Here is a 27,428-nt window from a genome sequence, read left to right as displayed (position 1 = left end):
GGAGGTTTCAGATTTTCCTGGGAAGGTTTGGGGTCCTCTGGGACGGCCCTTGCCCAGAGGTAAGTATGGCTCCTGCCCAGCTGAATGTGCAAGTTGCCCAGCCTAACCACTTGCTATACAAGGATGCTGCAAGAAACAGTGCTGCCAAGAAACCCAGGATTCTGTGTCTCAGCAGCACACTCCTCTTCTCTTCCGGCTTGTATTAGCTTCACCCAGCTCGGTTCTGGTGGGTGGCATGGGGGCATCTGTGTGGCATGATGCAGTCCCAGGCAGAGGTGGTCTTGCTGCCCATATGAAGGACATAGATCTGCCCCAAAGCTGGTCCCCTTCTATTGTGCATGGTGTCTCTTGTCTGGACAGGAGGTGTGTGGGGAACACAGGGAGCTCTTTGCCAGGTCAGGGAACATGCCCAGGGCATTACAAACAGGGAACATATAACTGTGGTTCATTAGTGTCCAGTCTGGAACAACACAGGAACACCTGCAGTGTGTTTCACATCTCCCAGAGCATAGACAGACAAAGCTGCAGCTGTGCCAACCCTTCCTCCACCCCTCTCATTCACCCTAAGCTTCTTCCACCCCACACTTAGCCCTCGCTGTGCAGACTGAGTCCCTGCCCTGCCCTGGCAGCTCAGTACATGCAAGGCAGAGCCTGGCCATAGGAGGGACCTGAGATGGTGGAGTCCCAAGCAGATGGGCAGATGAAGCCCCATGCAATCCCTGCATCCCAGAGTGAAGACATAAGTGGACCTCAGCTCCCAGCTGGCAAATATCCACTTTAGCCTGGCACCTCCTTCCCACTATCCTCAACCCTGGCAAAGGCTGTGGGTGCCCTGGGAAAGGCTGGTTTCCTAATCCTTGGGCCAAGCAGGGACATTGTCCAGGGGTAGAAAGGAAAGCAGTGCGTCAGGCCCTTTGCCCATTGTGCCCTGAGCCCCTGCACAAACACAGCCCAGCACTTTCATTGTCAGACCCGCGGGGTGCAGGGGGGCCGCTCTCGCCACACTGCCTAACTGGAATGGACAGCTGGAGTCTGGGGTGGGTGGGTGCCCACCCTCCCTGCCTCCCCATCCCCTGCCTGCTGACACAGCGCCCTGCCTGCCTGCACCATCGGCACTTCAGCACCCACTTATAAAGGGCAAGGGGAAAAGCCAACACCGGCACCGCCACCTTCGCCTCTGTGCCCTGCTGACCAAGTAAGTACCAGGCCGTGAGCCCCCCAAGCCCCCCACTGCACAGGCACTGCCTCGCTCCCTTCAACCCTCCCACACTGAGTCCCCCTACCCAGCACACCCTCTGGGGAAGGGTGAGCTGCAGGGTGCTGCATGGCACAGTGGGAGTACCCCATGTGGGCCTGAGGGATGCTGGCACCCATCTTCGCAAGGGGCTGAGCTGCTCTGCCCCAGGGATGCACCCTACACCCCTGTCTGAGTTGGGGTGTCACTGTCACCTCCCTGCACCACTGGGGTACTGTGCCACTGAACCTGGCTGATTGCAGGACTCATCACAGGGAGCTTGGGAGCAGAGAAACTGAGGCAGCCCCGGGTACCTCATATGGAGACATGAGGCATTGCAAGTGCCCTCTGCAACTTGGGGGTCACAAGATCGAGATGTCCCAGCACCAAGGGAAGGAGAATGGGAAGCATCTCCAGTGCCAGCCTGGGAGGGCGAGGGGCCAGTGGCATGGGATACATGAGGGCAAAATCGTTGGCACCCCTGGCTCGGTGGCAGGCAGTAGGGTGGCTGGGGGCTGATGGTGGGCTCCTGCCCAGGGTGATGAGTGGGGCTCTGACAGCAGCGGAGTGACTTGCATGACCAGCAGCGAAGCCATGGACACCCTGGGGCAGTACAAGATCACGGTGTGGGAGGAGGAGAGCTTCCAGGGCAAGCGCTGCGAGTTCCTCATGGAGTGCCCCAGCATCATGGAGCGTGGCTTCCGCAAGATACGCTCCATCAAGGTGGAGTCTGGCCCGTAAGTGCCCCCCAGCCCCACAACCCCTTGGCTCATCCTGCTCCAGCAAACCTGCTGCTTCCAGGGGACAGTCAGGGGCTACCAGGGAGCCAGAACACCCGAGTCCTTCCTCAGCTCTGACACAGCCTTCATCGTGTGACCTCCCTCCCTGTGCTCCTTGTATGGCACTTCAGTTCCCCATCTGCAAATCAGGGAGACCCTGCCAAGCCAAGGCATGGGTCAGAGGCAACAGTGTGGCCCTGGGGAGAGTGGTCTAACTCTCAAAAGGGACATTTGCTGCTAGTAAGGACCCCGACCTCTGTGACAGACCCACACCTTGCCAGAACATCTCCATCCCCTGCACAGGAGGGAGAAGCCAGCCATGGGTTGAGCCTGGGGGCTGCACCACCCTTTCCTGAGAGCTTTCCTCCTCTTCCCTCCAGTTGGGTGGGCTTTGAGTACCCTGAGTACCAGGGGCAGCAGTTTATCCTGGAGAAGGGTGACTATCCCCGGTGGGAGGCCTGGAGTGGGAACAGTGGCTACCGGACCGAGCACCTCCTCTCCTTCCGGCCCATCAAGTGCGCGGTGAGTTGTGGCGACAGCCCTGCGGTGAGCTTGGCCCCCCATCAATCTGGTGTGGGGGGAGATGACGGACAGACAGGAGGACAGATTATATGCAATGTGCGATGGAAGGGTGAGGTATGCTTGGAAGGGATGTGATATGGAGGGGTGGCTGCACCCACAGCCTTGCAAGGATCCTGGGATGTTCTTCACAGATAAAATTTAGACTGAAACAGTGTCCCAGATCCTTCTGCTTTCTGTGTTGGGAGAGCCACCTCACAGGCTGGGATCCTTAGGCCTTGTTCCCCCATCCCAGAGACACAGGGATGGGGTGAGCAGAGAGGAGCTGGCAGGACTGCAGTGATGCTTGAGATGTGGGGACTGTCCCCCTCCCAGCTGGGGTACCTGAGCTGTGCCCAGGCAGATGCAGTCTCTATCGCTCCATCTGCAGAGACACTGGTGCTCGCAATAGCAGCACGTCTGTGCCTCCGAGCGGGGGGTCCCCCCCCCCCAACTTTTAATAATCAGCAGGCAGATATGCTTGGGCTTTAATAAAGGGGATGCGATAAGATCACTCCTTACTGGCAGGACTGCTCCTTGGTGCAGATAGATGCGTGTGGGGGCTGGGTATGGGGGACAGTGCTGCATTGCTCAGTGTCCCAGTGATTAACCCCTCAGTGCCCAGCACCCATCAAAGCCCCACAGAGCCAGGGGGACCAATCTCAGGAGTCTGCCTTGCCCTGCCCTGCAGCCTTAGGGAGTACAAGAATGCTGAGGGCAGAAGGCTGTGTGGGAGTAGAGGATGTGACCACTGTCACCCTCACCAGAAACCATGCACTGGAATCACAGGAACATAAGAGCAGCATCCTCTGGGCAGCCCTGGGGTGTCCTGGTGAGGAGATTCGAGGCCGAAGGTCATTCCCATGCCTTGCACCAAAGCCTAGCATGGTACCAGGCCTCCCATGATTCCTTGGTGCATGACCCCACGATGCCACATCGCCTATCCCAGCACAAGGCACCCCATCCCCACTAACCCTCAGATATCTCTCTCTGTAGAACCACAATGATAGCAAAGTCATTCTCTATGAGGCGGAGAACTTCCAGGGGCACAAGTTTGAGCTGAGTGATGACTACCCCTCACTGCAGGCCATGGGCTGGGGCAACAAAGAGGTGGCATCCATCAAAGTGAACTCTGGAGCGTGAGTCCTGACAGTGGGGAATGGGTTGTGGGTCCAGGGGCAGGAGTTCAGCAAGCACCTCCCTTCTGCATTGCCCCAGAGATGGCTAAGGGGGACCCCAAACTGGAGGGAGGCCTTCCTGCTACACATCCCTTGAAAATCTAAGCCATAGGGTGCTTTCTGTCCCTCCCTCCCAGGGCAGGCAGAGGAATGGGATGGAATGGGGTGTGAGAGGATGGGAGGTAATTGGCCTGGGGCTCTGAACCAGGGGTCTGTCTGCAGGTGGGTGGCATACCAGTACCCCGGATACAGGGGCTACCAGTACGTGCTGGAGCGGGACAGACAGAACGGCGAGTTCAAGAAGTACAATGAATACAGCAGCCAGGCCCACACCAACCAGATCCAATCCATCCGCCGTGTCCAGCACTGAGCAGAGGCAGGGCTGCATGCTCTGCAGCCTCTAGGCTGCTGTGCAATAGACCTCTATCCGGTAGCAAATAAAGGCATTTGTCAAAAAAAAAAAAAAAAAAAAAAAAAAAAAAAAAGGGTGCTCCTAACTCCACTGTGTTGCTCAGGGGACTGCCAGGCCTGGGGGAAGCCTCTGTAGTGTGGAAGGCAGAGTGACTGCCCCAGCTCTGTTGCCTCTCTCAGCTATTAACAGGTGGAAGGTGTTTCCCCTTCCCCAGATGGTTTTTGGTGTTGGACACATGGTTACCTCCACCCTGGGCTTAGCTCTGTGCACCTGTCCTCTGGTCCACACACAGTGAGTAGAGGTGATCTCCCAGAATCATGGAAAGTTAGGGGCTGAAAGGGACCTCAAAAGACCATTGAGTCCAGCCCCCCTGCCAGAGCAGGGTCACTTACAGCAGGTCTCACAGGAATGTGTCCAGGTGGGTTTTGAATGTCTCCAGGGAAGGAGTGCTCCCTGTGCTAAGAGATGACATCCAGAATGAGCTGCTCCATCATCAGAATGGTTCCTACCCCTTGTGGTGTTCCAGTGAGGGAAATGGGAACTTACTGGCCTTATTGGGCAAAGAAGTAGCTGGAGCCAGGATGGGACATCCTGGGGGATTATGTCTGAGGTCCTCCGCCCAGGCTCAGTGCCAAGGAAGGTGATTGCTGCAAACCTTGTGAATACAAGGTCCCCTCTCTGCACCCCAGTGTGGAAGAGAGAGGGGAGATCCTTGCCTGCTGGAGGCCTGGGGAGGAGAAGAAGAAGCATTAGGGTCATCGGGGCAGGGGGGAGACTGCCGCCACAAATGGGATGGACACAGTTGGGACAGGGCTGGGGGCACTGGCTTATAGACCAGGGTTGTGTAGGGGTATGGGAAACAGTGGCAGGAGGTCCTTAAGGCAGTGTCCCGCATCTGGCAGGGGTCCCAGCTCACTGGTCCCAGCACCCTTAGGGTCTGGGCCTCCCCCACCCCCAGCCTGGCCACGCCAGCACATCCGTGCCAGCATCCGGCTCCGGCTCCGCCCGAGGAAAGACGAGAACCTCCCTACCCAGCCTCCTCCTCCAGCACGTTATTCCTTCCTCCACCTCCTCCTCTTCCATCCTGTTTTCTCACCCCAAACCCTTCTGGGGATCATGTCTCTAGTCCTGAGTTGCTTTCCACACCCACGACATCCCCTCTAAAGCTGCAGGATGGTGGAGCAGACCAGAGTGGCTTGGGTGCCTGGGTTCTCAGGTGCCTACTCTGCTAAAATCATGCCTGGCCTTGGGGCTGTAGGTGTCCCAGAAAGGTGCTGGGAGACCAGGTATGTCTGGGCTGGGAGTTAGTGTATGAATGCTCTGCACCCAGGACGACAGAGACCCCAGCCCTGGTGTGTGGGTGTGCACTGTACGCATGAGCTTGCATGCAAGCGTGCACCCAAACGTGCCCCATGCACACCCTGTTCATCCCCGCTCCCTTTCCCTTTGTACCCCAATGTGCACCACGCAAAAGCCCCAGCACCCTGCATGTCCCCACCCCACAGGGCATCCCTGCTGCGAGGTGCCCTCCAGCCCTCCCCTGTCACCTCCGTATCCCCACTGGCCCCACCCCGCCACGGCCCCACGGCAGCCGGCCTCTCCCCCTGCACAAACACATTCCTGCGCACCCGGCCGGGCAGCAGACAGCCCGAGGCCACGTCAGCTCGGATCCGCTCCACGCCACCGGCACACAGGTGAAGTTGTCCCGGGCACCTGCCCATAGGGCTACCATGGGAGGGTAGTGGGGGGATCTCTGGGGGTCACGGTAAAATTTGGGGCCCTTATTGGTTCAGTGTGAGGGGTAAGAGTGAGGGTTTGAGGGGTGGGGGACAAAGTATCTGCTTGCAGCCAGGGCGGACTTCCTGCTGCTGCCAGCTGGGTGCTCCACGCGTCTGCACTCTTTCCCCTGGAGTTGAACCCTTTTATCTCAAATCCCCACAGACCGAAAGCCCTATCCTCCTGGAGCCCAATGGATCTGGGCCCCTGTTTCCTCTTGTACCCTGTCCCTGCCCCCATTCTGTGGATGTGCCCCAGCTCCCCCATGTCCCAGCTGCCCCACAAACCGTGGCTCACATTGCTAAGGTTCCCAAAGCTCCCCACCAGCACAGGGGTCCCTAGCCCCTGGGGCCCTACACTCCCTGACACCTGACACCTCACGCCCACCTGACACGCCCAAAGCCCTCAGTCTCCTCACGCCCCACTGTAAGGCCCCCACTCCTGCTACTAGCTTTCCCAGGGACCCAGGAGTCTCCATCCTTAGTGCCCCCCACAGATACCCCATGTCCAGCTCCCACAGCCCTAACCTTGCTTCTCAGGCTGATCCCAAACTGCTACCCCTACCCTGGGTTGATGTGGTGTCCCTCAACCCAACACCCAGCCCACTACTATGCAGGCTTGCTGGAGGAGTAAGCCAGTTACCAAGGCTAACAGGGAGAGGGGCTCTGTAGGTCTGGCCCCCTCCTCACCTCTCCCTGCTGTCTCCGGGGCTTGTTTTCCGTTGCCTGCGGTTTGTTCCAGTGACTCAGGCAGCGAAAGCAAGTCTGGGAGGCTGCAGAGATGCTGCTAGGAGAGCTGCACTTGGGGGGCTGGGAAGGAGAGGAATGGGGGAAACAGACAGGTCTGTTGTGCTATACAGAGATGGGACAGCCCACTGAGGGGTTCAAGCTCAGGGGACAAGCTGGGGGAAGATAAACTTCTTAAGGGGTGTTACATGCAAACAGGATCAGTTGGGAGTTGGTGGGGATGTAATGTGGTCTCTGCTCATGTCTTCCCCCACCCGCATCTGCTCTCTGCCCCCAGTGGAGATGGATGGCAAGGGTAGAGCACCCAGAGCCCAGTTCTGCACCGAGGATTCCTAGACTCTTTGCATACCCCATCAGGAGAAATCTGGATTAGATTCATATCTCATGATTACCACTTTCAAGAAATTTGGCAAAGTCCATCTTGAGATCTCATGCTTGTACTAAACATCAATGAACACCCAGGAGAGGTCATGGGCTGACAGGCAGCTTGGCTGTACAGCATTGGGCTCATGGAGTGGAGCTGGTGCCCACTGCTGGCATGCTGCCTGGCTGCCTCAAGCTATGGGGTGCTGCTTGAAGGTCTCCCAGCATGCTGCAGCTGCATGTAGCAGATGGAGCCATGGGTGGTGCAGAAAACCTGCCCAGATGTGCCTTTTGGGAGCCAAGATCACCCCAGCACTTTCCCTGTTACAAGTTTTTTCCTGAATCACCTGCCCATCTTCATGATACCCAAAGTTCGCCCAGTACAAGCTGGTGGAGATGGTGTCATGCAGGTTTGGGTGGGTGTTGGGGGCCACCCACCTTCTACAGGTCCTAATAAAGAGGGGCAGGAAATCAAGACAGGACTGGGGACCCGAGATCGGTCACAGACTTAAACATCCCTGAAGGTAGGGACTGTCCAGCAAAGCACCAAGAGGGCAGGGATGTGGCAGATCTGTGATACGTCCTGGTGCCACTGACCACTGGCATTGCACTTACCCGGAGTTCTGGGCACTGCAAAGGGGTCCCATAACTGGTGTTCCAAAGCTGGAGGGACATGCTGGGAACCCAAGTGACCCACCCCAGAGCTCTGGGAGTTGCAAAGAGACCCCAGGACTGTACTGAGTATTCCAGAGCTGGAGAAGGAGCAGGCAGGAAGCCCCACAGCCAGCAGCGTGGGTGGCTTGGAAAGCCCGAGGCAGGAAGGATGGTGCATTGCGGTAAGATGCAAAGGTCCCAGGCAATGCCGGCAACATGGGGACCACTTCCTGCCGGCTGGCCGTGCAGGATGCTGGTGGTGGTGGTGGGAGGCCAGACCCGGTGGTCTCCAGGCAGTGTCCGAGCCCCGGTCCCAGATGGGATGGCAGTGCCGTGTTTGCGAAGAGTTAAGGAGGCGGAAGAGGCAGGAAGCGGCCCGAGCTGCTCTCCATAGAAACCCGCGGCCGTGATTAAAGTCTGATGCGGGCCCGATAGCGGGGAGGGGAAGGAGGGTGGAGGGGGTGAAAGGGGGGGAGGTGGAGGGGGGAACAGCGCCCGCTTTAATTACAGCAGAGGAAATTGCTAGAGCCGGGGCCCCAAGCCCCTGCGAGTTGCCTGGAAACTCTCCCCCCCCGCTTCGCCTCCCCCGGCCCCTGCCCGTCCCCCTGCCCGTCCCGCTGCCATTTATTCGCCATCAGCTGCTCCCTGATAAAGTGGAATAATAATAATAATAATAGGGGCAGGAATATTAAAACATGCAGCCCGCGGGCCACCCCCACAGCTGCCATGAGACACGGCGCCGGAGCGGTGCCACTGCTGCTCAACATGTACCTGCCAGGTACGGGCGGAACCCCGCGGCCGCAGCTCCGCAGCATCGCCGTGCACCGCACAGCACCCGGCACCGCCGCCCTGCCCTGCCGCTGTCCCGGGGCCCTTCTCTGCCCCGTCTATTCCCAGAGCCCACCCCTCTCCCTGCCTGCTTTCCAACCATCCCTTTCTCCTTCCTTCCGACTGCCCTTGCAGACTTCCATGCCTGCACACCTATCCTCCCATCCTTCATCCTCCCACTGTCTCCCTGTCCTTCCATATATCTCCCTGTCCTTTCATCCCCCTATCCATCCTTCTGTCTTTCCAACCCCGTTGTTCCACCCATCCACCCATCCCCTGTGCATGCATCTTTCCACCCTCTTGTCCTTCTGTCCCTCATTCTGTCCCAGCTACCAGCCATCCCCTCCATCTACCCTCCATCCCTTCCATCAGCCTGTTTTCCACCCTCTTACCCATTACCTTCCCTTCCTTCCGCTTCTTGGTCTACTTTCCCACCTTCTTATTCTTTCCTCCATCTCCCCACCCACCCATCCTCCCTTCTTCTTCTCCATCCATCCATCCATCCATCCATCCATTCATCCTTCTCCCCTTCTCTCTTTCCATCCACCTCTCCATCTATCTCTCCTTTCCCCAGCTGGACGCTCCCCAAACACCAACACTCGTCCGTCCTTCCACCCCCTGCTCCTGCACAAGTCCTTCCGTCCCAGCCACCTCCTCGCCCTCTCCCCGTGTCCCGCAGCTCTCTCTCTCTCTCTCTCTCTCTCCCTCTCCTCCCTTCCCCAGCCCACGGGATTTTCTATTCCTATTTAAAAGCTTCCGCGGCTCTGTCGGAAATCGGATTTCCTTTTTCCTGAACGCGTTTCCTGGCTTCACCGCCACGGCGGGGCAGGCGAGGGGGAGCGGCCGGGGGCTGCGGGCAGGCTGCCCGTGGGTGGGTGCCGAGGGGTCGGGGTCCTGCCTGGCCAGAGCTCTCCCTCCTTCACCCCCCCCCGGCTCCTTTTTTTTACCCCTAGATCCAGTCGGGGAAACTTTATTCAAAGACGGCAAGAGCCAGGCGTGGGGGTCTCTCAACCCGGGCGTACAAAAAGGTAAGAGAATGGCTGTCCCTTCCTCGGCATCGGCTCTGCTCCCGCCCGGCCCGCCTGGAGCGGGGACCCCCCGGGGCACCCCTACTCCTCCCAGCAGCCATCGGAAATCTCTTCCCGTCCGTGTGCCGGGTGCGTCCCGCCACCAAAACCGCGAGGCAGCCGGGAGAGCGGCCGAGCCCCGGCGGCTGAGAGCTGCCGTCTCATTGCAGCGGCGGTGAGCGGGGTGCCTACAGCCCCCGGAGCTCCGCGGAGGGACCAGACGAGTGCGAGGTCCCAGCTAGGGTCCTCCTCGGTGCTCTGGATATATCCGACGGGGAGGGAAGCTGCCAGCCAACCCGGTACGGTTGGGTTTGGGGAAGCCATACCTAAGGCCGGGGGAATAAGGTGAGAGACTATCCAGGAGGGAGCTGCTGGTGCAGGGCTGGGGCTTGGGTAGGGCGGTGGTAGGCTGGAAGATGATGGATTCCCGGGAGCAGGAGCCATATGTCCAGGTAAAGCCGTTCAGCAATCAGCCAAGGGTTGACGAGGAGCAACCTGGAACCTACTAGGGAGCGCAGCAGGGCAAGCGGGGAGCCAGCGCTACAGTGTCTGGGCCATGTAGCTTCCGTGCCTGGGAAGGAGACAAGAGCCGGGGAGTGCTCTGGCATAGGGGTGTGAGGGGAGCAAAGCGCGGACTGCACGGGATCCTTTTGCATCTGCACTGTGGACTCTGCCCTAGGCATACCTTGTGCACTGTTCTGAGAAGGACCTTTTGGGATTCTCGGAGGTTTCCTCAAAGAGCTTTTGGGCATTGCAAAAGAGCATTCTGCAGCCGGCAGGATTGAGCCTTGCTACCCTACCCAGCTACACCTCCCAACACCTCCCCGTCCCCCTGGCATGGTGTGGGGGACCTCGTGGGTAGGGGATAGCAGGAGCCCATCACGGGGGGCTGAGGGGATGGAGAAGGGGTGAGGGCTGCAGATGTACCCTGGAAACGAGAGATCTCCCACCTTGTTCCTGGGATCGGAGATTTGGAAATACAATACCTTGGAAAGACCTGGGCTTGCCTGCCTGGATCAGGATGTCTGAGAAGGATTTGGTGGGATGGGAAGGGATGGGGAACAGCTGTTCTTTCCTTATGCCAGAGTGAGAACTGGGGGGCACCAGCTAAAACAGGCAAGTGTAAAATGAGTAGGATGAGGTGGTTCTTTGTGGGAAATGTAACTGAAATGTAGGAGTGCTGTGGGGGTTGGGAGTGCCAACTCCATCAGACAGAATAGTCACAGAAAAGTACCTGGAGGAGGATGAAATGCAAAGATACTTCCTCTGCTGTGGGAAGGGCCAGTGCTGTAGGGGCTGGGGTTAGGAGCAGGGATGTGCGGGGGCTGCTGCTTGGGAGGGAGTAGGTGGCTCTAGGTAAATGCAGGGCTGAGCTACAGGATGGATGTGTCACAGAGGTGGGACTGCTTATCACCCTAAGGTGCAAGAACACTCTCCTCTCTTGAGCTCTGGCCAGGCTCACTGGAGTCCCTGTGCCCCAGAATGGGCATGTCCAGCTGTGCCAGCCTCCTGTGTGTGCATAGCCTGACACAGGGGCATATTGGGAAACCACCAAGAGTGCTCCTTAGTGCAAACTGCAGATGCAATGGTCATGGCTTGGAGCAGACAGTTTTCCTCTGGAAATAAGGAACCCTGGTGCTGATTCAAACTCACAGCAGGTCCTGCCTTTTCCTGATCTCTCTTTCCCCTACAACTGCCCACACTTGCCAGGTGTGCAGGTCACAGCAGAAGCATTGCATCCTGACTTCGGCTTGCTGTGGAGACATCCTTTCAGGGCACAGTGCCCCTAAAGATGGGCAGGGGCTGTGCTGTGGCACCAGCTCAATTTCAAGGAGAGGTGGCAGTGGGGACTAAGGCTTCTGGGATGGATACGGATACTGCCAAGATACCTCTCTCTTGGGGCTGCAGATGCAAGAATCAAGCCAGATCCTCACACCAAAGCAAATTAGCAGGTCTTCAGTGGGCTGCAAATGAGGGCAGAAGGGATGTGAGAACCCTAGATCAAGGCCCACTGCAGCCTGCACTGACCTCTGAGTGTTCCAGGGTGCAAGGGCATCATCTCCTCTTGCCTGTGGGGCAGGATAGGGTAGGGATACTGTAAAAAGAGACAAGACCTCATTACCATCTTCTGTGTCTCTACAACAGGCAAGATGCATTGAGCTGCATCTGGGTCTGGGAGGGGACAACAGAATGGGGAGGCGAGGATTCCTTGTGTCCTGAGAGGGAATTTTAACCTCTCTGGGGCCCGGCCTTGCAGGCAGTGGGCAGATCCAGCTGTGGCAGTTCCTGCTGGAGCTGCTCTCAGACCGAGCCAACCTGAACTGCATCGCCTGGGAAGGCACGAACGGGGAGTTCAAGCTGATCGACCCTGACGAGGTGGCGAGGCGCTGGGGCGAGCGGAAGAGCAAACCCAACATGAATTACGACAAGCTGAGCCGGGCACTGCGTTACTACTATGACAAGAACATCATGACCAAGGTCCATGGCAAGCGCTATGCCTACAAATTCGACTTCCATGGGCTGGCACAGGTCTGCCAGCCAGCTGCCCCTGATCACACCCTCTACAAGTTTCAGGGCAACCTGGCCCCGCTGCCCTTCTCAGGCATCTCCAAACTCAACCTCATGACCTCGGGGGTGACACCAGCTGGCTTCTCCTACTGGCCTGGCTCCAGCCCATCCCTCTACCCTGGGCACGGGCTCCAGCCCTCTGCCCCATTCAGCACCATGGCAGCCTCCCACCTCAACAACATGAACAACCACTACCATTAGAGGCTGGGCCAGGCAGAACTCCCTGCCCCTGGCAGCATGGAGCTGTGGAGCAGTGGAGTTTGGCAGGGAGGGATAGGGGGGTGGGATTGTGCCCTGCTCTCAGTTGCCCCCTTTTAGATTTGGAGAGTGGCACGGGGGGAGAGGGGTGGTTGCAGGGTAGCTGGGTTGGCTCCCTGATATGGGTGGCTGGAGGACAGAAGCTGTCTAAATTTAGAGTGAGAAGGGATCCATGGTCCTGGGAATGGATATGGATACCTAAAGCAGGGTGTGACTGGAAAGAAAAAACATGGGCTTTCCTGTCAGGGACCATGCTCCTCCTCTCCTTTGCAACATACTGCCCACCCCATGAATGCCCTTAGATCTGCCCCCAGCCTGTGCCTGTCCTCTCCTCCAGAGAGGAGTTAGGAGCTGCAGCTCCAGGGCAGATTTGTCCATGGGTGAGGGTAACACTGGGCAGGGGACAGGTAAAGGGGACCCTCCTTGCCCCTCCTTGGTACTCCGCCTTTATCTCCAAAGCCTTTCTTCCCCTCATTCTTCCTACACCTCCTGCTGATTGTGGCCTCCTTCAAGACTTCAGGAGAAGCCTTGGTCTCGAAAGTAGGTGCCCCACTTGGGTTAATCCTTGCCAGGGCAGGGCTCTGGGGTTGGAGTTACCAGAGCCAGGCATGGGAGGCACTACAAGCCGTCAGGGCAAGGCCAGAGCCCAGAGGGAGCACAGCCCTGCAGTTCTGCCCTCTCCTCAGTGACCAATGGCTACATGGGATGGTCCTCAACACTCTGCACATGAACACATGTCCTGCTGGTCTCTTCCAAGTTTAATGCTGCAGTTTTGCTGTGGCTTTAACCACCCACATGCAGAGTTTGGTAGGACACTCTCCATGGGTGGGGACATTTCCCACGTCAAAGCTGGGTGGGAGGTGGAGCAAGAGGAGGGATGACAGGAGGGCTGAGAGCTCCAGGCAATGAGAGGCAGCCTTGGGTGTCTACCCCTGGGTCCAAGGAAGTGACTCCATCCTCTGGAGCAGGACCTTGATGCAGTGGGTGAAGAACAGCTGGGCATGCTAGGCTCTGCACTGGCTGGAGAGGAGGGACTGGTCTTCAATAAAACAGAGAAGTGCTGTGACCTGTGTCCTCTTGTGTCTGCAGGGGGTTGGTGAGAGGGGAACCACCCAGGAAGTCCAAGTCAGAGCACCTGCAGAGCTGGAATGGGGAGGATGCAGCCACCTTGCCTTGTCCCACACACCCTATTTCCTCTGATCATCACCTCTGGCTTTTACAGCCCCCCCAAGAGATAAGGCATAGCTGGAAAGCTCTGTGCTCCTTAAGACATCCCTCCAGGGAGCAACATACTACCTTCTCAGGCTGCAAGAGGATGTAGTAGCTGGAGGGAAAGAGAAGATGCAGTTTGTCTGGTGGAACTTCTGCCATCATCCAGGGGAATTTGGAATCCTAGAAGCCAGATCCCTTGTGACAGTCAGAGCCTTGTACAGTCAGAGTTTTGGGCAATTCACTGCATCCAGCATGACCATTCCTGCTGTGCTGTGCTGGGAGAGGAGTGAGGAGGTCCTGAGCAGTGGGTGCACATGGGTGACTGATGCTGTAGTCATCTCAGAAGCACTGCTTGCTCAGCTCCAGGAACAGGCAAACAGATCCAGTGGTGCTCACAATGGCTGGTGTGGGCTCAGTGGCTGTCCTCTGCCTGTCCACTCCCCCTTGGGTCTGTGCTCCCCATCCCATCCCCATAGGTGGTCCAAGGTTTCAGGGCTGGGGACCGTGCTTATGACAGGGATCCCACCGGCTGTGTAGGGAATGCCATGCAATTACCAAGCCCACGGCAGGGGGAGCCTCCAGCTCCTCACCCAGCATCCCCCAGATCAGAGAAGCCCCCAGACATGGGGGTCCTGTGCTGCCCTCTCGACATCCCTCCATGGTCCAGTCTCTCTCATGGCCTTGGCAGCATCTGCTCAGACGTTCTTCACTGCCCTAATCAGCTTAAGGGAGAGGGATCTGATGTCAGTGTATCTCCTGGGGAGGTTTCAGACTGTGGGGAGAGGGGGGCTGATGCTGGTAGTGGGAAACCCATGTATGGAAAAGGAGCTGCAGAGACTGGGAGATGGTGTGCTCCTGGGTGGTTTTCCCTTCCTCCAGAGTCCCTGAGCTTTATACAGCCTGGTCCCCAAGGATGGCAGGAGGTGAAGGGGACGGGGGTGAGGAAATAGTTATGCCCATGCAACCAGCACTGGATGACACACACACACACACCCTTCAGCTTGGCTGTGCAAAGGGAAAAGGAGGGGACTGGCCACAGGTGGCTTCCTCAGAGCCGGGGGGCTGTGGCCCTGCTGGGAGACCCAATCTTGGGGCTTAGGTAATTACATGACACAGGACCAGACATGAATTAAGGGATGTGGGTCACTGGCAGCTCCTCCACCATCCCTCTCCTATCCCTCCTGTCCTTCAACCAGTGCCGGCACTGGGAGAAGCCCCAGGGAAGCCCAGGTGAGCCTAGTTCCCTGCTTATTTCTGGCCCCGGACCTGGGTCCCTGCTGGATTGGAGGCCGAGCATGCTGGGGAAAGGGGGGAGTTTCCTTCTGGGTGAGGGAGGAGCACCACCCTTCATCCCCGCAATGCAACAGGCTGCAGCTTGCTCCGCTCTGCTCTGAGCTCACCTGGCACAGTCCTCCTGCCCCAGCTGGGACAGCAGCCGGGGGGAAGGTGGGGGACACCGATGCAAGACTGCACCTGCGATACTCTTGCCTACCTGAGGATGCAGCCGGTGTCACCACGGCAATGCAGGATGCTCCCATCCCCAGGTCCTACTGCCCTCCCATGTTGTCCTTAGCGGGGGTGGGGGGGGAGGTCAGAGTATCCCCCTCCCCAACCCTGCCTCCCCCCTCCTCAGAGACGTGTCTGATGCAGCCTGCCAGCAGCGCTGCTCTACTCAGTCACCAAAACCGCCGGCTCGGGGAAGACTGCAGCAAAATTCTGCCAATGGGTGAGCGGGGCTGATCTTGCACAGCTCCTGGCTGAGCATCGTCCCTGGCCCTGACCGCAGGTGCCCGGCCCGGAGGGCTGATGGGGAAGCACTATCCCTGCCAGTGAGATGTGGAGCCTGTACCAGCTGACTGGCAGCAGGGTGCATGGGCCCGGTGCAACTGTGTGCTCCAAACCTAACTGTGAGTCCTCAGGTTCTCTGCCCAGTGTTTGAGGGGAAAACGTGGTCCCAAAGTGCCTCAGCCTGCACTGGGAAGAGGGATGGAGCAGAGCACATGGCCTGGCAGCTTCTTCTGCTGCCTTGTGATTAAAGGTAGAAGGTTTTTTCCTACTTAAAAAAAATAAAATAAAATCTTCACATCTGGCTTTGCTTAACTGGCAAGAGGACAGGATTGAGCCCTGGCCTCAACCTCTTGCCAGGGTGGTGGAGGGACCTCTCCAACTCACACAAAGCCTCCCAGCCCCACAGTAAATAATAAGAAGGAGGAGGGAGTAGCCCCTTGCCTATTTTAGCAGGGCCACATCACCACTTGTATAATTTCTCATGCTGGGAAGAGCCTTTGCAGCACAGCGAGGTCACTTCTGCCCCAGGGAAAGTAGGCTGCCTCACTGCCCACTCCTGCTCCCCCTCCAGCTCTCCCAATTTCCACTTATTTCCTCCTCGCCTCATCTCCACCGCGCGGGTCCCCCACCCCCAAGCTGCTGACTCACATCCTCTCTCCAGACGCCACCTTCCCCTGGCCTGGCTCCCTGCAAAGCGCTTCGTGACTGAGTGTGGCTCAGCTGGAGCCTGCAGGTTCAGGGAGCTGGGATCCAAAACCCCTCATGAGGCCCTTCCAAGGGGTTTCCAAATGATGCTTTCCCCTTTGCCAGTGTTTTTGGGGCGGCTGCTGTCCTAGATGCAACAAGGGGGTTTCTTCCCTGGTCACTACCCTCTCCAGACACCGGGATGCTCTGGATGGAGTTCCAAACCTTGCCTGCCCTGCTGCTGCCTGCTCTCTGGTGCCCAGAAAAGGGCTGCCAGTGAGATGGTGACCTGGTGCTGCTCCTGCCCAGCTGTACACTGAGACCTTGGGCTGGACTCTGCTGAGGGCAGGGGCCAGGCAGCAGGGAAGACTGGATTAATGCGCTAATGCCAGATTACACTCTAATGCAGGACTTCTGATGAGGGAGCGGAACCCAGTCCAGTCCAGGGAGCACCCACTCCCTGGGGCAGGCTCCCCATGACTGTCCTGGGCCACAGCTTGGTTCTGCCTGGCTGTGACTCAAGGAGTTTGGTCCTCAGGGGTGGCACAGGACTGTGAGACAGGCAGGGGACAAAGCAGAGGGTAACCTTCATGCTCAGCTCTCAGTTGGGCTGGATATCACTCCGCAGCTTGGGCAGCCTTGCCCCCTGTTCTGCCAGGCTCCATGACAGAAGGATTGAGCACCACAGCAGGACTCTAAGGCATCTATTTCCTCTTCGCCACCTGCCCCAAACTCATGGCATGGAGTTGTTGGCTGTCTATGCTCCTCAGTCCCTTCCCACCAGATGGGCAATGCCACAGGTCATGTTTTAGGTACAGTGAGGACCAAACTGGCTGCTCTTCCACTTTCCTTGGTCTCATGCCTGCCACTGGGCTACCCTGGGTACAGGCAGAGCTCAAAGTCTTGTGCATGTTCCCACTCCCTCCTGGATGCATCTCCCATCAGCTGAGATCCTGTGGTGGCTGTCCTACCCTTCCCTGTCTGCAAATATCCCATAATCCAATTTAGTCTAGGACCCCTCATGCTCTCTCTGCTATTTTCTGCCATCTCCCTGTGTCACTTTGTCCACATCTTCCCTCCTAGACATCCCACCAGCAGCTGTGACAAAAGTGGCATGGAGCAGGGAAGGGACCAGAAACCTGCACCAAGTCAGCAGAGCAGCAAAAGCCTTAATCTGTGATGAAGCCAGCATCCAAGTTGCATAGAGGCAGAAAAGACTTCCGACTTCCATCTGGCTTGAGGAATGTGTTATCCATTCTCTTCATGGAGAAGAAGGGGGTTTGCACAGAAAGCAGGTCCTTTTCCAACCACAAAGGTACCAGGTCTGCATCATCCAGAGCAGTATCCTCCCCACTGAGCAGTTCCGAGTCACTTTGGGTTATGCTGCCAACTCTTAATATCAGGAACACAACTTGCCTGCTGTTTGTTCAGCAGGAGCAGGCACAGCTCACGAGTCTGGCTGCTTCAGCCACCCATCACCCTTCCATGTCCACTAGTGCCATGACAAGTGTGCCCAGTGCATGTAATTTGCTCTGCAGACAGATAAGCAGAGCAAGGGTAGTCCCACAGAGCTTTTGCTCCACAAGCTCCAGGCTGAACCTCCTGCCTTTCATGGGTGACTACACATCCTGGAGACTCACTGCCACTTGGAGAGCCTCCAGCAGCCCCAAACATCTTTGGGGAACAACAGAAAGATGCTATGGTCTGGAAAAAAAAACAAACCCTGGGGCAGAAGGGACTGAACCCACTGCAGGCTGCACCCAACTTCCCTGATGCAGTGTGGGGCAGAGCAGATGAGGCATACACTGTGGGACATAGAGAGAAGATATGCTGCTGCTGAAGGAATTTCAAACTTGGAAAGGGCTGTGACCCTTCACCAAGATCCTGTGGTGATGCACCCCTGGCTTGGCTCTGCTGCTCTACCTCCAAGCCCCAAACCTGATGTGAATTCCCCCATCATTGTAACCCCAGTCACTGCTGAGCCCTGTGACTGGCAGCAAGGGGGGCTTCCCAGCTCTTCCTGGAAGGGTCTCAAGGAGCATCAAGTGGCTGCAGGGACCACAAACCCTATCTATTCCTCTATTGTTGCCCCACAGAGCCTGAACCCAGACCCCCATGGTATCGTACAGAACCCAGGCAGGTTAAAGCACACACAGCTTTTGAACAGGGAAGCTGCCAAACTCCCAAGCCTTTCTGAGGATTTCCATCTTCAGTATCCCCCCCATGCTTGTGCTCTTCCTACCTTCCCTTTGCCTTGGGCAGAGCAGGAGGCTCCCAGGCAAGGTAACGATTGCCCTGTCTTTCTAACCTGTCATATGCACAAGGTCCTCTGGGGGAGGGAAAGCCAGACACTTCCCCCATCAGTAAGGCTCTGTCTAAGCACACAATGCATATTTAAATGCATGGGAGCATCTAAGCTCTTCTCTCATTCCTTGACATTTCCAGATACTCCAAGCTGTCTTCAATTACCAGTCTGCAATTAGCTCTTCCTAAATCCCCCAATGAGGCCTAGCACTCTTAATCAATGAAACACAAGGGAGGAGGGGAAGGACATGGCCTGGCTTGCAGCTGGAAGCATTTAAAAAAGCTGGGGCTTGAGCCTGGAAGGAGTCTGAGAGAATCTCTGAGGGAATCTGTAGGGTGGGAATCCTCCACCAGAGCTGGCAGGCTGTTCAGTTCTGTAGACTCTGTAAAGCCCCACGGCCAGACATAGGGGATCACCGGGCTGGCTCAGGGAGGAGACAGGTGGCACCGACACCTTGGGTGTTATCCTGTGATGCTGTAGAACTTTCTTGCTGGATTGTGGCATGCTGCTTTATCTCCCTCTGCCTCAGTTTCCCTCTCTGCAATATGCTCACCCAGAATCCCTGGAAGAGCTCTACGGGTCCAATTCAACCTCAATTTAAGCCAGAGTATGCTATTAACATCCCCAGCACCAGACATGGATATGGCCAAATTTGGGGTAGGTCATGAGTACATTTTGGCCCAGACAGCTCACCACAAGGTTACATTAATGTCATTCTAAAGACAGGGAAAAGAGCACCCATTAGGGATGGGGAGGAGGGGAGCAGCACAGGTCTCAGGGAGTTTATGCAGACACAGAAAAGCCTTGCACAGCACCCTGCCAGGTCAGCCCCCGTCACAGGGACATCTGTGCTGTCTTCCTGGTGGCACAGCTTTGGCTGAATGAGCCAGATTGGGCCTAATTATCAGCTCTGCTGATGCACACAAAGGTAGAGAGAATCCAGCTTACCCTCCGTGACCTGCAGAGCCAGCACAGCTCTTCCCAGATGAGGAGAGCCAGAGCCCCTGACTCAGAGAAGCTGGGAAAATGCTGGATGCGGACCCCAAGAGGAGAGTGTGTGCTGTAGATCCTGCTAAAAAAGCCCTGACAAATTCAGTAGCCTGAAAGCATAGCAACCAGCTATGGAAAAGGCAAAGCTTTCCTCTTCCCCGCCCCACTCCCTGGTGGTCTGCAGAAGCACAGAGCTGGTAACTGGGCTAGCAACACAGTTCCCACAGCCTGCTGCTGCCAGGGAAGGGAGACCAGCACAGCAGAGACAGGGAGAAAGGGAAAGAGGGGGGTAGTTTTGTGAGAAAAAAAAATCAAAAAAGAATTTTAAAATAGTATTTAAAAATGGAGATGGTGTCAGCTGCAGGGTCCTGGTTAAATTCAGTGCAGCTGACAGGCATCAGGCATTTCTGTTTGTAATGGAGGAGGCCAGGAGAGCTCACAGGGAGCCAAGGAGCATGCAGGTGGGCCAGGACTGGCCTTGAGAACAACAAAAAGGGGTGAAATTCTAACCCAATTTTTACTGGGGAGTAGATTTCCCTCTGAGAGCCAGCACCTCCTCCCCAACCCTATTGGGGAGGAGAGGGGGCATGACTGGGAGCTTGGGGCACCTCCCCTATTCCCCTTGTACCCCACAGCCCAGCAAGTCCAGGGAGCCACCACCAGGCCTGTCCAGGCCACCTCTTTATTCTCCAGTGAAGCAAAGCAATCAAAGAGGTATCCTCCCCCTATAGCAGACTCCCTCCCCCCGAACCCCCAGGCCTCGTCTGGCACAGGTCCCTTTCCCTTCAGCAAGCCGAAGCAGGGGTCACTCACCCCACTGTGACTTCGTTTCAGGGGGCGCACCGGGCAGGAGGAGGAACACCAGCGGGAAAGGGGGGGGTTGGCGCCCCCACAGCGTCTCGAACAAAGGGGGCTCATGTCCAAGGGAGGGGCTTGGGGGTAAGGCAGCGCCCACGACACGAGATCCCGCGGTCCCCCCGGCCTTGCCCGCCCGCCCCCCTCCCTATCGGCCGCCGCCTTTGTCTGCTCAGGCACGGCTGCTCCAGCACCACGGACAGCTCCGGGGCGGGCAGCGGCGCCCGGCCCATGCCGGCCCGGCCCTGCCCGCGGCGGGGTCTCGACCCCATGCATCCGGGAAACCCTCCCAGGGCCCTCCTGCCCCGGACCCCCAAGTCTTTTTTTTTCCTCCCCCTCCTTTTTTATTCTAAAGAAATCGCATCCAGGCAAACTCGCCCCCTCCCCATCGAGCAGGGAGGAGGACACCTCTCCCCCCCCCTCCCCTCCAATCTTCTCTGCCTTCTCAGTGTCCCGAAGCACGACCCCAAGCTGGGAAGGGTGGGGGGAGCAGCTGGATCCGGAGCAAGGAAGGTCCAGGCAGCGTCCCCGTGGAGCTGACAGCTGGAGAGGGGGGAAGGCGAGAAGGAATCGGGGGGCTGAGGGGGAGGGGGAGGATCCTGCAGTCCTCCACCTCCCCTGCATCTCGGTGCGCGGCCCCTTCCACCTCTGGCTCCGGGGTACCTCCCTAACGGTCCAGGCTGATAGTCCAGTGCTTGGAGCCCTCTGCACCCTCGCCCTCGCTCTTGAGGTCCTGGAAGAGTTGCGTGAAGTAGTGCGGGTCTGCGTTGATTCGCAGCATCTTAGCGCTGAGGCGCTGAATGATGCCCAAGCAGCGCTCCCAGAAGCGACCCTTGTCGCCCTCCACCAGGAAGGGCTTGAGTGGGTAGGAGATCTCGTTACCCATGTAGGAGTAGGAGAGATAGAGGCAGGTGAGGAAGGAGGCCTGTAGCTCGGCCTGCGTCCCGATATCTTCACCCTGGAGCGCTTCCCGGCACAGCAGGTAGACGAACACTAGGTTGGCCGGGGTGATGAAGCCCTGGTCCTGCCAGCCCTGGAGCAGCAGCGAGCGGTCCACGCTGCGGAACCAGGAAATGAGCTCGCCGGGGCTCAGCTCCTTCAGCCGGTAGCAGCGGCGGCACACGAAGTCCCCCAAGCAGCGCAGCAGCTCGCCGGTGGACGCCTGCACCACCACGCGGCGTGGGGAGCCCGGGGCGCGGCTGCCGGCCGGAGGTGGCGGCGGCGGCGGTGGCGGTGGTTTGCCTCCACCGGAGCCCGGGTGCAGCTCCTGCGGCGCCGAGGGCACGGTGGGCACCGGCACGGCCAGCGGGCTCTGCTTGGCGCCGTCGGCTGGCGCCACCACCGACTTGCGCAAGTTCTCGCGGTTGCGCTGCACCACCAGCGGGTCAGGCTGCTCTGGACCCCCCCCCGGCACCCCACCACCGGGATTCGGCGTCACCTTCTTGGTGCTCTTCTTCTTCTTGGCAGAGGCGGCCACCAGCCGCTTCCAGGTAAGGGCCGAGATGAGCACGCCGGGTCGCTTCAGCCGGCTCTCCCCCTTTCCCGGCACCCTTCCCAGAGCCTTGTCGGCCAGCAGCCCCCCGCCGCCGCCGCCGCCCTTGCCCGAGGAGGCGGCGGGGGAGAGGGAGAGCACCGTGCCCATGCTAACGCCGAGCGGGACGGGCGTGCGGGGGCCGGGGCGCCGACACCGCCCATAGGAGGCCAGGGACTGCGGGGGGAGGCGGTCCGCACCAGAGCCGCGGTGCCCGAGGATGCTCCGCCGCGCCCGCTCTGGGCTCCTCGCCCGCCGCTGCAGCCAGCCGCGGCCCCGCCGCTCCCCGCCTCCCCGCCGCCAAGCCAATCGCCGCCGCACGGGCTCCCGGTGCGGCCCGCCCCCTTCTCGGAGGGCGGCGGGGGAGGGGAGCCCGGGGCGGTGCGGCTCTGCTGGGCGGCCGCCGTCCCGGTGTGACCTTCACCGTTGGGGGGGCTTCCCGGTTCTCGCGGGGCGGGGGCGGAGTGAAACCGGAACCGGCGATGCTGTCCCAGGGCCTCAGCCCTCTGTGACATGGGGAGGTGTCAGGTCAGACGGGGAGGAACCCATGGGACAGGGGGCACGGGAAGGGTCTTGGAGCGAGATTCTTCTGAACTTGACCTCTCTGCCCGGGGTCTTGCCCTGTATTCTTACCTACAAGGCGAGGGATGAACCTTCCCAGACCATCAGAGTTCTTTCCCCCACCCACCAAAAAAACATTGGTGCAAGGGCGACACAGTGGGAAGGAAGACCCCCGGGAAATGCCAGAGGAGAGGATGGAGGAGGGGTGAAGGTTAAGAAGACTGTGAGGATCATGTGCTAGGGGAGTGGACACCTGGAGAAGGTGGAAAAAGCTGTGGAAAAGCTACTGTGACTCGACAAGCTGCCAGGAAGGGCTGGGGCTTTGTGGAAGAGCCCCAGTGCTCAGGAGAACCAGTCAGAACTCATGCATGGCTCTGCAGGGAGCCAGGAGGTACCCACCCTAGGGGGGAGCACCCTCAGCTGTGCAAGAGTTGGGTCCCCTACCTGTTCTGCTTATTCCTGCTCATCCCTGGAGGGGAGATTTACCAGCATGATGACAGTTGCCAAAATCAGGAACCTTGAAAAAAGGGGAAGGGGCCTCCTCTAGGTCCCCAAGGCAAGACCAGCCAGACCTGTAGCCCAGGGATCCCAAAGCCCTCAGGAATGGAGGGAAAAGATGATGGATTTGTGCATCCTTGCAAAACAGTATGTCATAGACCAGCCATGTGCACAACAGGTTGCTTCTCCCTCTTATCTGAGCACACCATGGATGAAATCTGTAACCTCTGCTTGCTGCTCCCCTGCCTCTTGCAGGAAGATCCTTCTGTATTTCTCATGAGCTGGATGGCAGATCGTGCAGCTCTGATTGCTATGGCAGGTTCTAGGCATCCATTAGGAAAAAAAAGCCCTGATTGTCAGGACTACTTCTGCATGTAAAGTGCTGAGAGAGGCAGCTGGGAAATGTTTCAGGGAGAATGTCTCAGTGATGCATTTTAATACAGCATTTTATGTGTGAAATGAACACGTCTGCGCTAGGATATAGCTGCTGCCGGATGGATCTGGGCTAACAGGCTGTAATGAATTATCAACTGGGAGGAGCTAAGACAGCCACCCTACTTCCTCCTGCACTGCTGATGCTGCAGGTGTTTGCAATGCAAGCAATTGGATATGGATTTCAGGCTTTTACCTAGGCCTGGGGCTGACACTTCTAGGGGCAAGGTGGAAACTGTGCCCTCTTTGCCATAGTAGAGAAGAGGAGCAAGGTCCCATCCACACATATCCTCTGCTGTGGGCCGCTACATAATGCTGTTTCCTTGCAGGAGGATGCAGTGGGATCTGCAAAGAACATGCACGTGTGCACACAGAACACCAGACACAGAGGTTTGCTTTGGGTGGTTTCAGAAACAAAGTGGATCTGGGCCTGTATAACCTACTCAAGGCCAGTGTGAGGCAATGCTGAGGTAACTAGGAGGATTTGGTAAAGGGGGGCAAATAGAGAGGAAGAAAATCAGGACAAGGCTTCTGCTGAAATTTAAGTCAGCACCTTTGGCTATACAGAGCTGGCTTCAACACATCTGAGAAGATGTAGGAGCCCTAGGGAAGGAATGGGAAGGAGCCTGTGGTCTTTGCTCTCTTTGCATGTTTGAAGATTTTATGGTGCACAAATGTGGTCTCTTCACAAACCCACAGCCAAATTTTGCAGGTGAAGAAACAGAAACCTTCCTGCATGCTGCTTGCTCCAGCTGGAGAAATTTTTTTCTCAGATTGCTTCATTGGAACCACATGAAGCTGCCCCCACTCTGTGTGTGCTCTCCCAAACTGGCTTCTCCGAACTCATTAAAAAGGGCTATTTGCATTCAGCAGTGATGAGTTGGGCTGTGCAGCCTTTTACACAGAGGGTGGGGCCAGAGAGTTTTCCTGCCTCCCGAGCAGGGCTTGTAATTACAGGCACTGAGCAGTTCAGCATGGGTGCACCTCCTGCCATTCCTTGGAGGGGAGATTTGGCTGAAGGCTGGTTAAAAATTCATCCCAGAGCTGCTTTGTGATGCATCTTGAGGGCTTGGTTATGAGTAGCAGAAGAGCTCCAGGACCAGTTATTCCCTTCTTGCCTGCATCCTACTGTAGAAGCAGCTCTGGGGTGGAGGAGGCCAGTGACTGAGTGAGCCCAGTGCTTCCTCAACCCAGCACAGCTACCAGTGGCAAGGCCTTCCTGCAAGCACTATGGAATGACCTGAGCCCTACAAAAGCAGCAGGATGTTTCTTATGCAGGTAAAGAAGCAGCTTTGCAGCTTACATGGGAGGCAGCTGCTCTTACACGTGAAAAAGGAGGATCTTTTCCCTCCCTCTTCCATTTTTCTCTTCGTGCTCCAGCCCTGAGGCTGGCAGGCAGTGATACAGCACAAGCTATATCATTGAGGCTATCTCTGCTTGGCTCTTCCCTTAGGTCTCTGTTGTAAATGGTCAATTGGCAGGGAAATTCATGAAGCAGGAATGGAGGGCAGCATTTCTTTTCCCCAGGGAACAGGGGTTCCCCCCCCCCCAGACAGCTGGTTGCAAAGGAAGAGCAGAGTGGGGCTCCAAACTTGGTTAGTTTCAAAGCTGCTCTCAGGCTTTTGCACTCTCTCCTCACATCATTGCCTTTCAGCTGCTGGTAATGTGGCTTTGCTGGGACATTGTTGGCATCCCTTGCTATTGAGGGTCACTGTAGCCAGGACAACACATACCACAGCTATGTGCTAGCACCAACGAAGGGATGGTTTCTTGTCCAGGCTCCTACCTTGGGCTGTGTCAAGTGCTATCCCTACCCAGGAATATCTCAGAATGAGGGATGTTTCAGATGGTGAACTGGAGTGCTCTGGTACTAGCACAGCTGGCTGGGCTCCAGGGATGGAGACAGGCAGGGGGGCAGCAGCACTGGAAGAGAGAAACAGGAGTAAAACCAGGCAGTACTGTGCAAAGGCTCTAAAAGAGCTAACATTGACCTGCAGGAACCACACAGTTCCCTGCAGATGCTTGGCAGCCAATCTCCTACTCTTCACCACCTGATTTGAGGTTCCAATGACATAGAGCTGTGTACAGCTCTGCCTGCCCCGTGCAGGTGGAAATGTAGGGGCAGGTCAGGCCTTGCCGAAGCCCATGCCAACCCTCACAACCTCTCCAAGCTGTTTCTGCATGATACTGCCATGCTGGGGCTCAGAAGTGCATGAGCCCTCCCAGCACCCCCAGGAAATGAAAAGACATTTTGAAGGGTCCTGGGCTCCCTTGTCTGATTCCAGTTCCCGTTCAGGCTGCTGAGCTATGGGGCATGGGCTTTGTAAGGGGTCCTGGATGAAAGCAGCTGGCATATCCCCCTGCCTGCTTCGGAATGATGAATGAGCCCGCGTTTGCTGCCTGGCTGGAGCTGTTCTTTAATAGGTCACTTGCTGTGCTGTGGTCTGTCTGCATTGGCAAAGACAGGCAGGGAAAAGGACTGTCTCCCTGGCAGTGGCTGTCCAGCCAGCTCCCGTGCTGTGCTGCTTTACCCATGGAGACAGAGCTCACAGTCTTGGTACATCTCCCAGTGAGCAGGTCTGACAGCCCTGGTGTTCCCTCTCCCAAGTCCATACAGCAGGCAAACAACCTCTGGCAGAGCTTCTGCCTGAGCTGGGAGCCCTGGGGCTGGGAAGCACCAAAGAACCTGGCAGGTTGTCTGCAGTGCCCAGAGAAGAGAAAACTGCTTGTGCGTCTGAGTGCCCCAGCCCAGGGATCTCCTTCATCTCCATCCCTGGTCCCTTGCCATCTTTCCCCTTCTCAGGCCTCAAAGGAGAGGGGCTCCACAGACACTGAAGCTGATCTGGGCTTACCCTGTGACACCCACCCCTTGGGGTGGCTCAAAGCGAGGGTCAGTGCCTACCTAAGATGGCTGGAGGAGTTTGTGCAGTCCCCTCTCCAAGGTTAGCCCTGGGTTCGTGGAGCAAAGCACAGCCAAACCGAGCAGCTCTGTTGCAGCCCCAAGACAGAAGCTATTTTTGTCTTGCAGTTTGCTGAATGGCAGTGCTGTGAATGGTTTGGAGAGCTGGAGAAACACAGCTCCTCTGGGTGGAAACCATGTAAGGCGGAGCCAGGCCTGACTCGACAAGAAAACACATTTCTGTGTCCTGATCTCTGGGCAGAGAGAGGAGTCCTGGTGCTGGGCAAGTACTTCTCACCAGTGTGGAACAAGGGTGGGGACTGATGCTTACAGTTTACATCCCTCCCAGGGCTGCTGCCATTAAAGCCTTTAGTTGTTAGTTGATGAAAACTCAACGTGAGCCAGCTGCATCTAAAGCAGCATGGCCAGTAGTGTGAGGGAGGTGACTCTTCTCCTTGGCTATTGTGAGACCACACCTGGAGTACTGTGTCCAGTTCTGTGCCCCCCAACAAAAGAAGGACATGGATCTCCTGGAGCAATTCCAGAGTAGGGCCACGTGTGTGATCAGAGGGTGGAAGCACCTCTCCTATGAACACTGAGGCTGAGAGAGTTGGGTTGTTCATCCTGGAGATGAGAATGCTCTGAGGAGGCCCTATAGCAGCCTTCCGGTACCCAAAGGGGCTACAGGAAAGCGAGAGAGGCATTTTTTAACAGAGTATGTAGTGATAGTAGCAGTTTTAATCTGAAAGAGGGTAGATTTGGGTTAGATATTAGGAAGAAATTCTTTCCTGTGAGGGTAGTGAGACACTGGCACAGGCTGCCCACAGAAGTTGTGGCTGTTCCCTCTCTGGAAGCATTCAAGGCCATGTTGGATGGGACCGTGAGCAACCTGGTCTAGTGGAAGGTGCCCCCCATGGGCAGGGGGTTGTAACTAGATCTTCAAGGTCCCTTCCAATCCATACTATTCTATGATTCTTAAGGGAAGAAGGTCTCAGCTCTGAATGGGACAGGCAGGTGTAAGTGAGAAGTCCGAAACAAAGCAGTGACCTGCTTAAATGCCTGCCTGCACATCCCTACAGTCTTGTGGCAGGAGGAAACCCACACGGCCCCCAACGCGGGCTGATACCGGTTAATGAAGGGGCTAATTATTACCCCTCCGACTCCGCAGGCAATTAGGGTGCCATTAGGAGAGCCCCAGTCAGCCCAGCACGCGCAGGTGGCGGGTGGTCTTTGAGCTGGAGCCCCTGAGAAG

At 57.3% G+C, this 27,428-nt stretch overlaps 3 protein-coding genes across 3 annotated transcripts; 2 read left to right on the top strand and 1 right to left on the bottom strand.

Moving 5' to 3' along the window:
- Positions 1–1,167: 1,167 nt before the first annotated feature.
- CRYBA2 (crystallin beta A2) lies at positions 1,168–4,201 on the top strand. Its single transcript, XM_008496973.2, has 5 exons — positions 1,168–1,195; positions 1,798–1,971; positions 2,394–2,535; positions 3,568–3,710; positions 3,972–4,201. Exons 2-5 carry the CDS (start codon positions 1,811–1,813, stop codon positions 4,117–4,119), a joined length of 594 nt encoding a protein of 197 aa, XP_008495195.1. The 5' UTR covers positions 1,168–1,195; positions 1,798–1,810; the 3' UTR covers positions 4,120–4,201.
- Positions 4,202–8,426: 4,225 nt separating this feature from the next.
- FEV (FEV transcription factor, ETS family member) lies at positions 8,427–12,474 on the top strand. Its single transcript, XM_008496974.1, has 3 exons — positions 8,427–8,478; positions 9,482–9,556; positions 11,853–12,474. Exons 1-3 carry the CDS (start codon positions 8,427–8,429, stop codon positions 12,362–12,364), a joined length of 639 nt encoding a protein of 212 aa, XP_008495196.1. The 3' UTR covers positions 12,365–12,474.
- An 8,448-nt stretch (positions 12,475–20,922) lies between these two features.
- On the bottom strand, positions 20,923–21,897 carry CDK5R2 (cyclin dependent kinase 5 regulatory subunit 2). The gene has a single exon (XM_008497040.2). The coding sequence runs from the start codon at positions 21,895–21,897 to the stop codon at positions 20,923–20,925; it is 975 nt and encodes a 324-aa protein (XP_008495262.2).
- Positions 21,898–27,428: the final 5,531 nt, after the last annotated feature.

Source organism: Calypte anna, chromosome 7 (assembly GCF_003957555.1).
Source record: "Calypte anna isolate BGI_N300 chromosome 7, bCalAnn1_v1.p, whole genome shotgun sequence".
NCBI lineage: Eukaryota > Metazoa > Chordata > Aves > Apodiformes > Trochilidae > Calypte > Calypte anna.
This window is presented reverse-complemented; position numbering and strand designations above follow the sequence as displayed.

Coding starts and splice junctions, on each gene's coding strand:
- CRYBA2 (XM_008496973.2), top strand. CDS start 1,811: ATGACCAGCAGCGAAGCCATGGACACCCTGGGGCAGTACAAGATCACG. Junction 1,972..2,393: donor ATCAAGGTGGAGTCTGGCCC/GTAAGTGCCCCC, acceptor TCTTCCCTCCAG/TTGGGTGGGCTTTGAGTACC. Junction 2,536..3,567: donor TCCGGCCCATCAAGTGCGCG/GTGAGTTGTGGC, acceptor CTCTCTCTGTAG/AACCACAATGATAGCAAAGT.
- FEV (XM_008496974.1), top strand. CDS start 8,427: ATGAGACACGGCGCCGGAGCGGTGCCACTGCTGCTCAACATGTACCTG. Junction 8,479..9,481: donor GCTCAACATGTACCTGCCAG/GTACGGGCGGAA, acceptor TTTTACCCCTAG/ATCCAGTCGGGGAAACTTTA. Junction 9,557..11,852: donor CAACCCGGGCGTACAAAAAG/GTAAGAGAATGG, acceptor CCGGCCTTGCAG/GCAGTGGGCAGATCCAGCTG.
- CDK5R2 (XM_008497040.2), bottom strand. CDS start 21,897: ATGGGCACGGTGCTCTCCCTCTCCCCCGCCGCCTCCTCGGGCAAGGGC.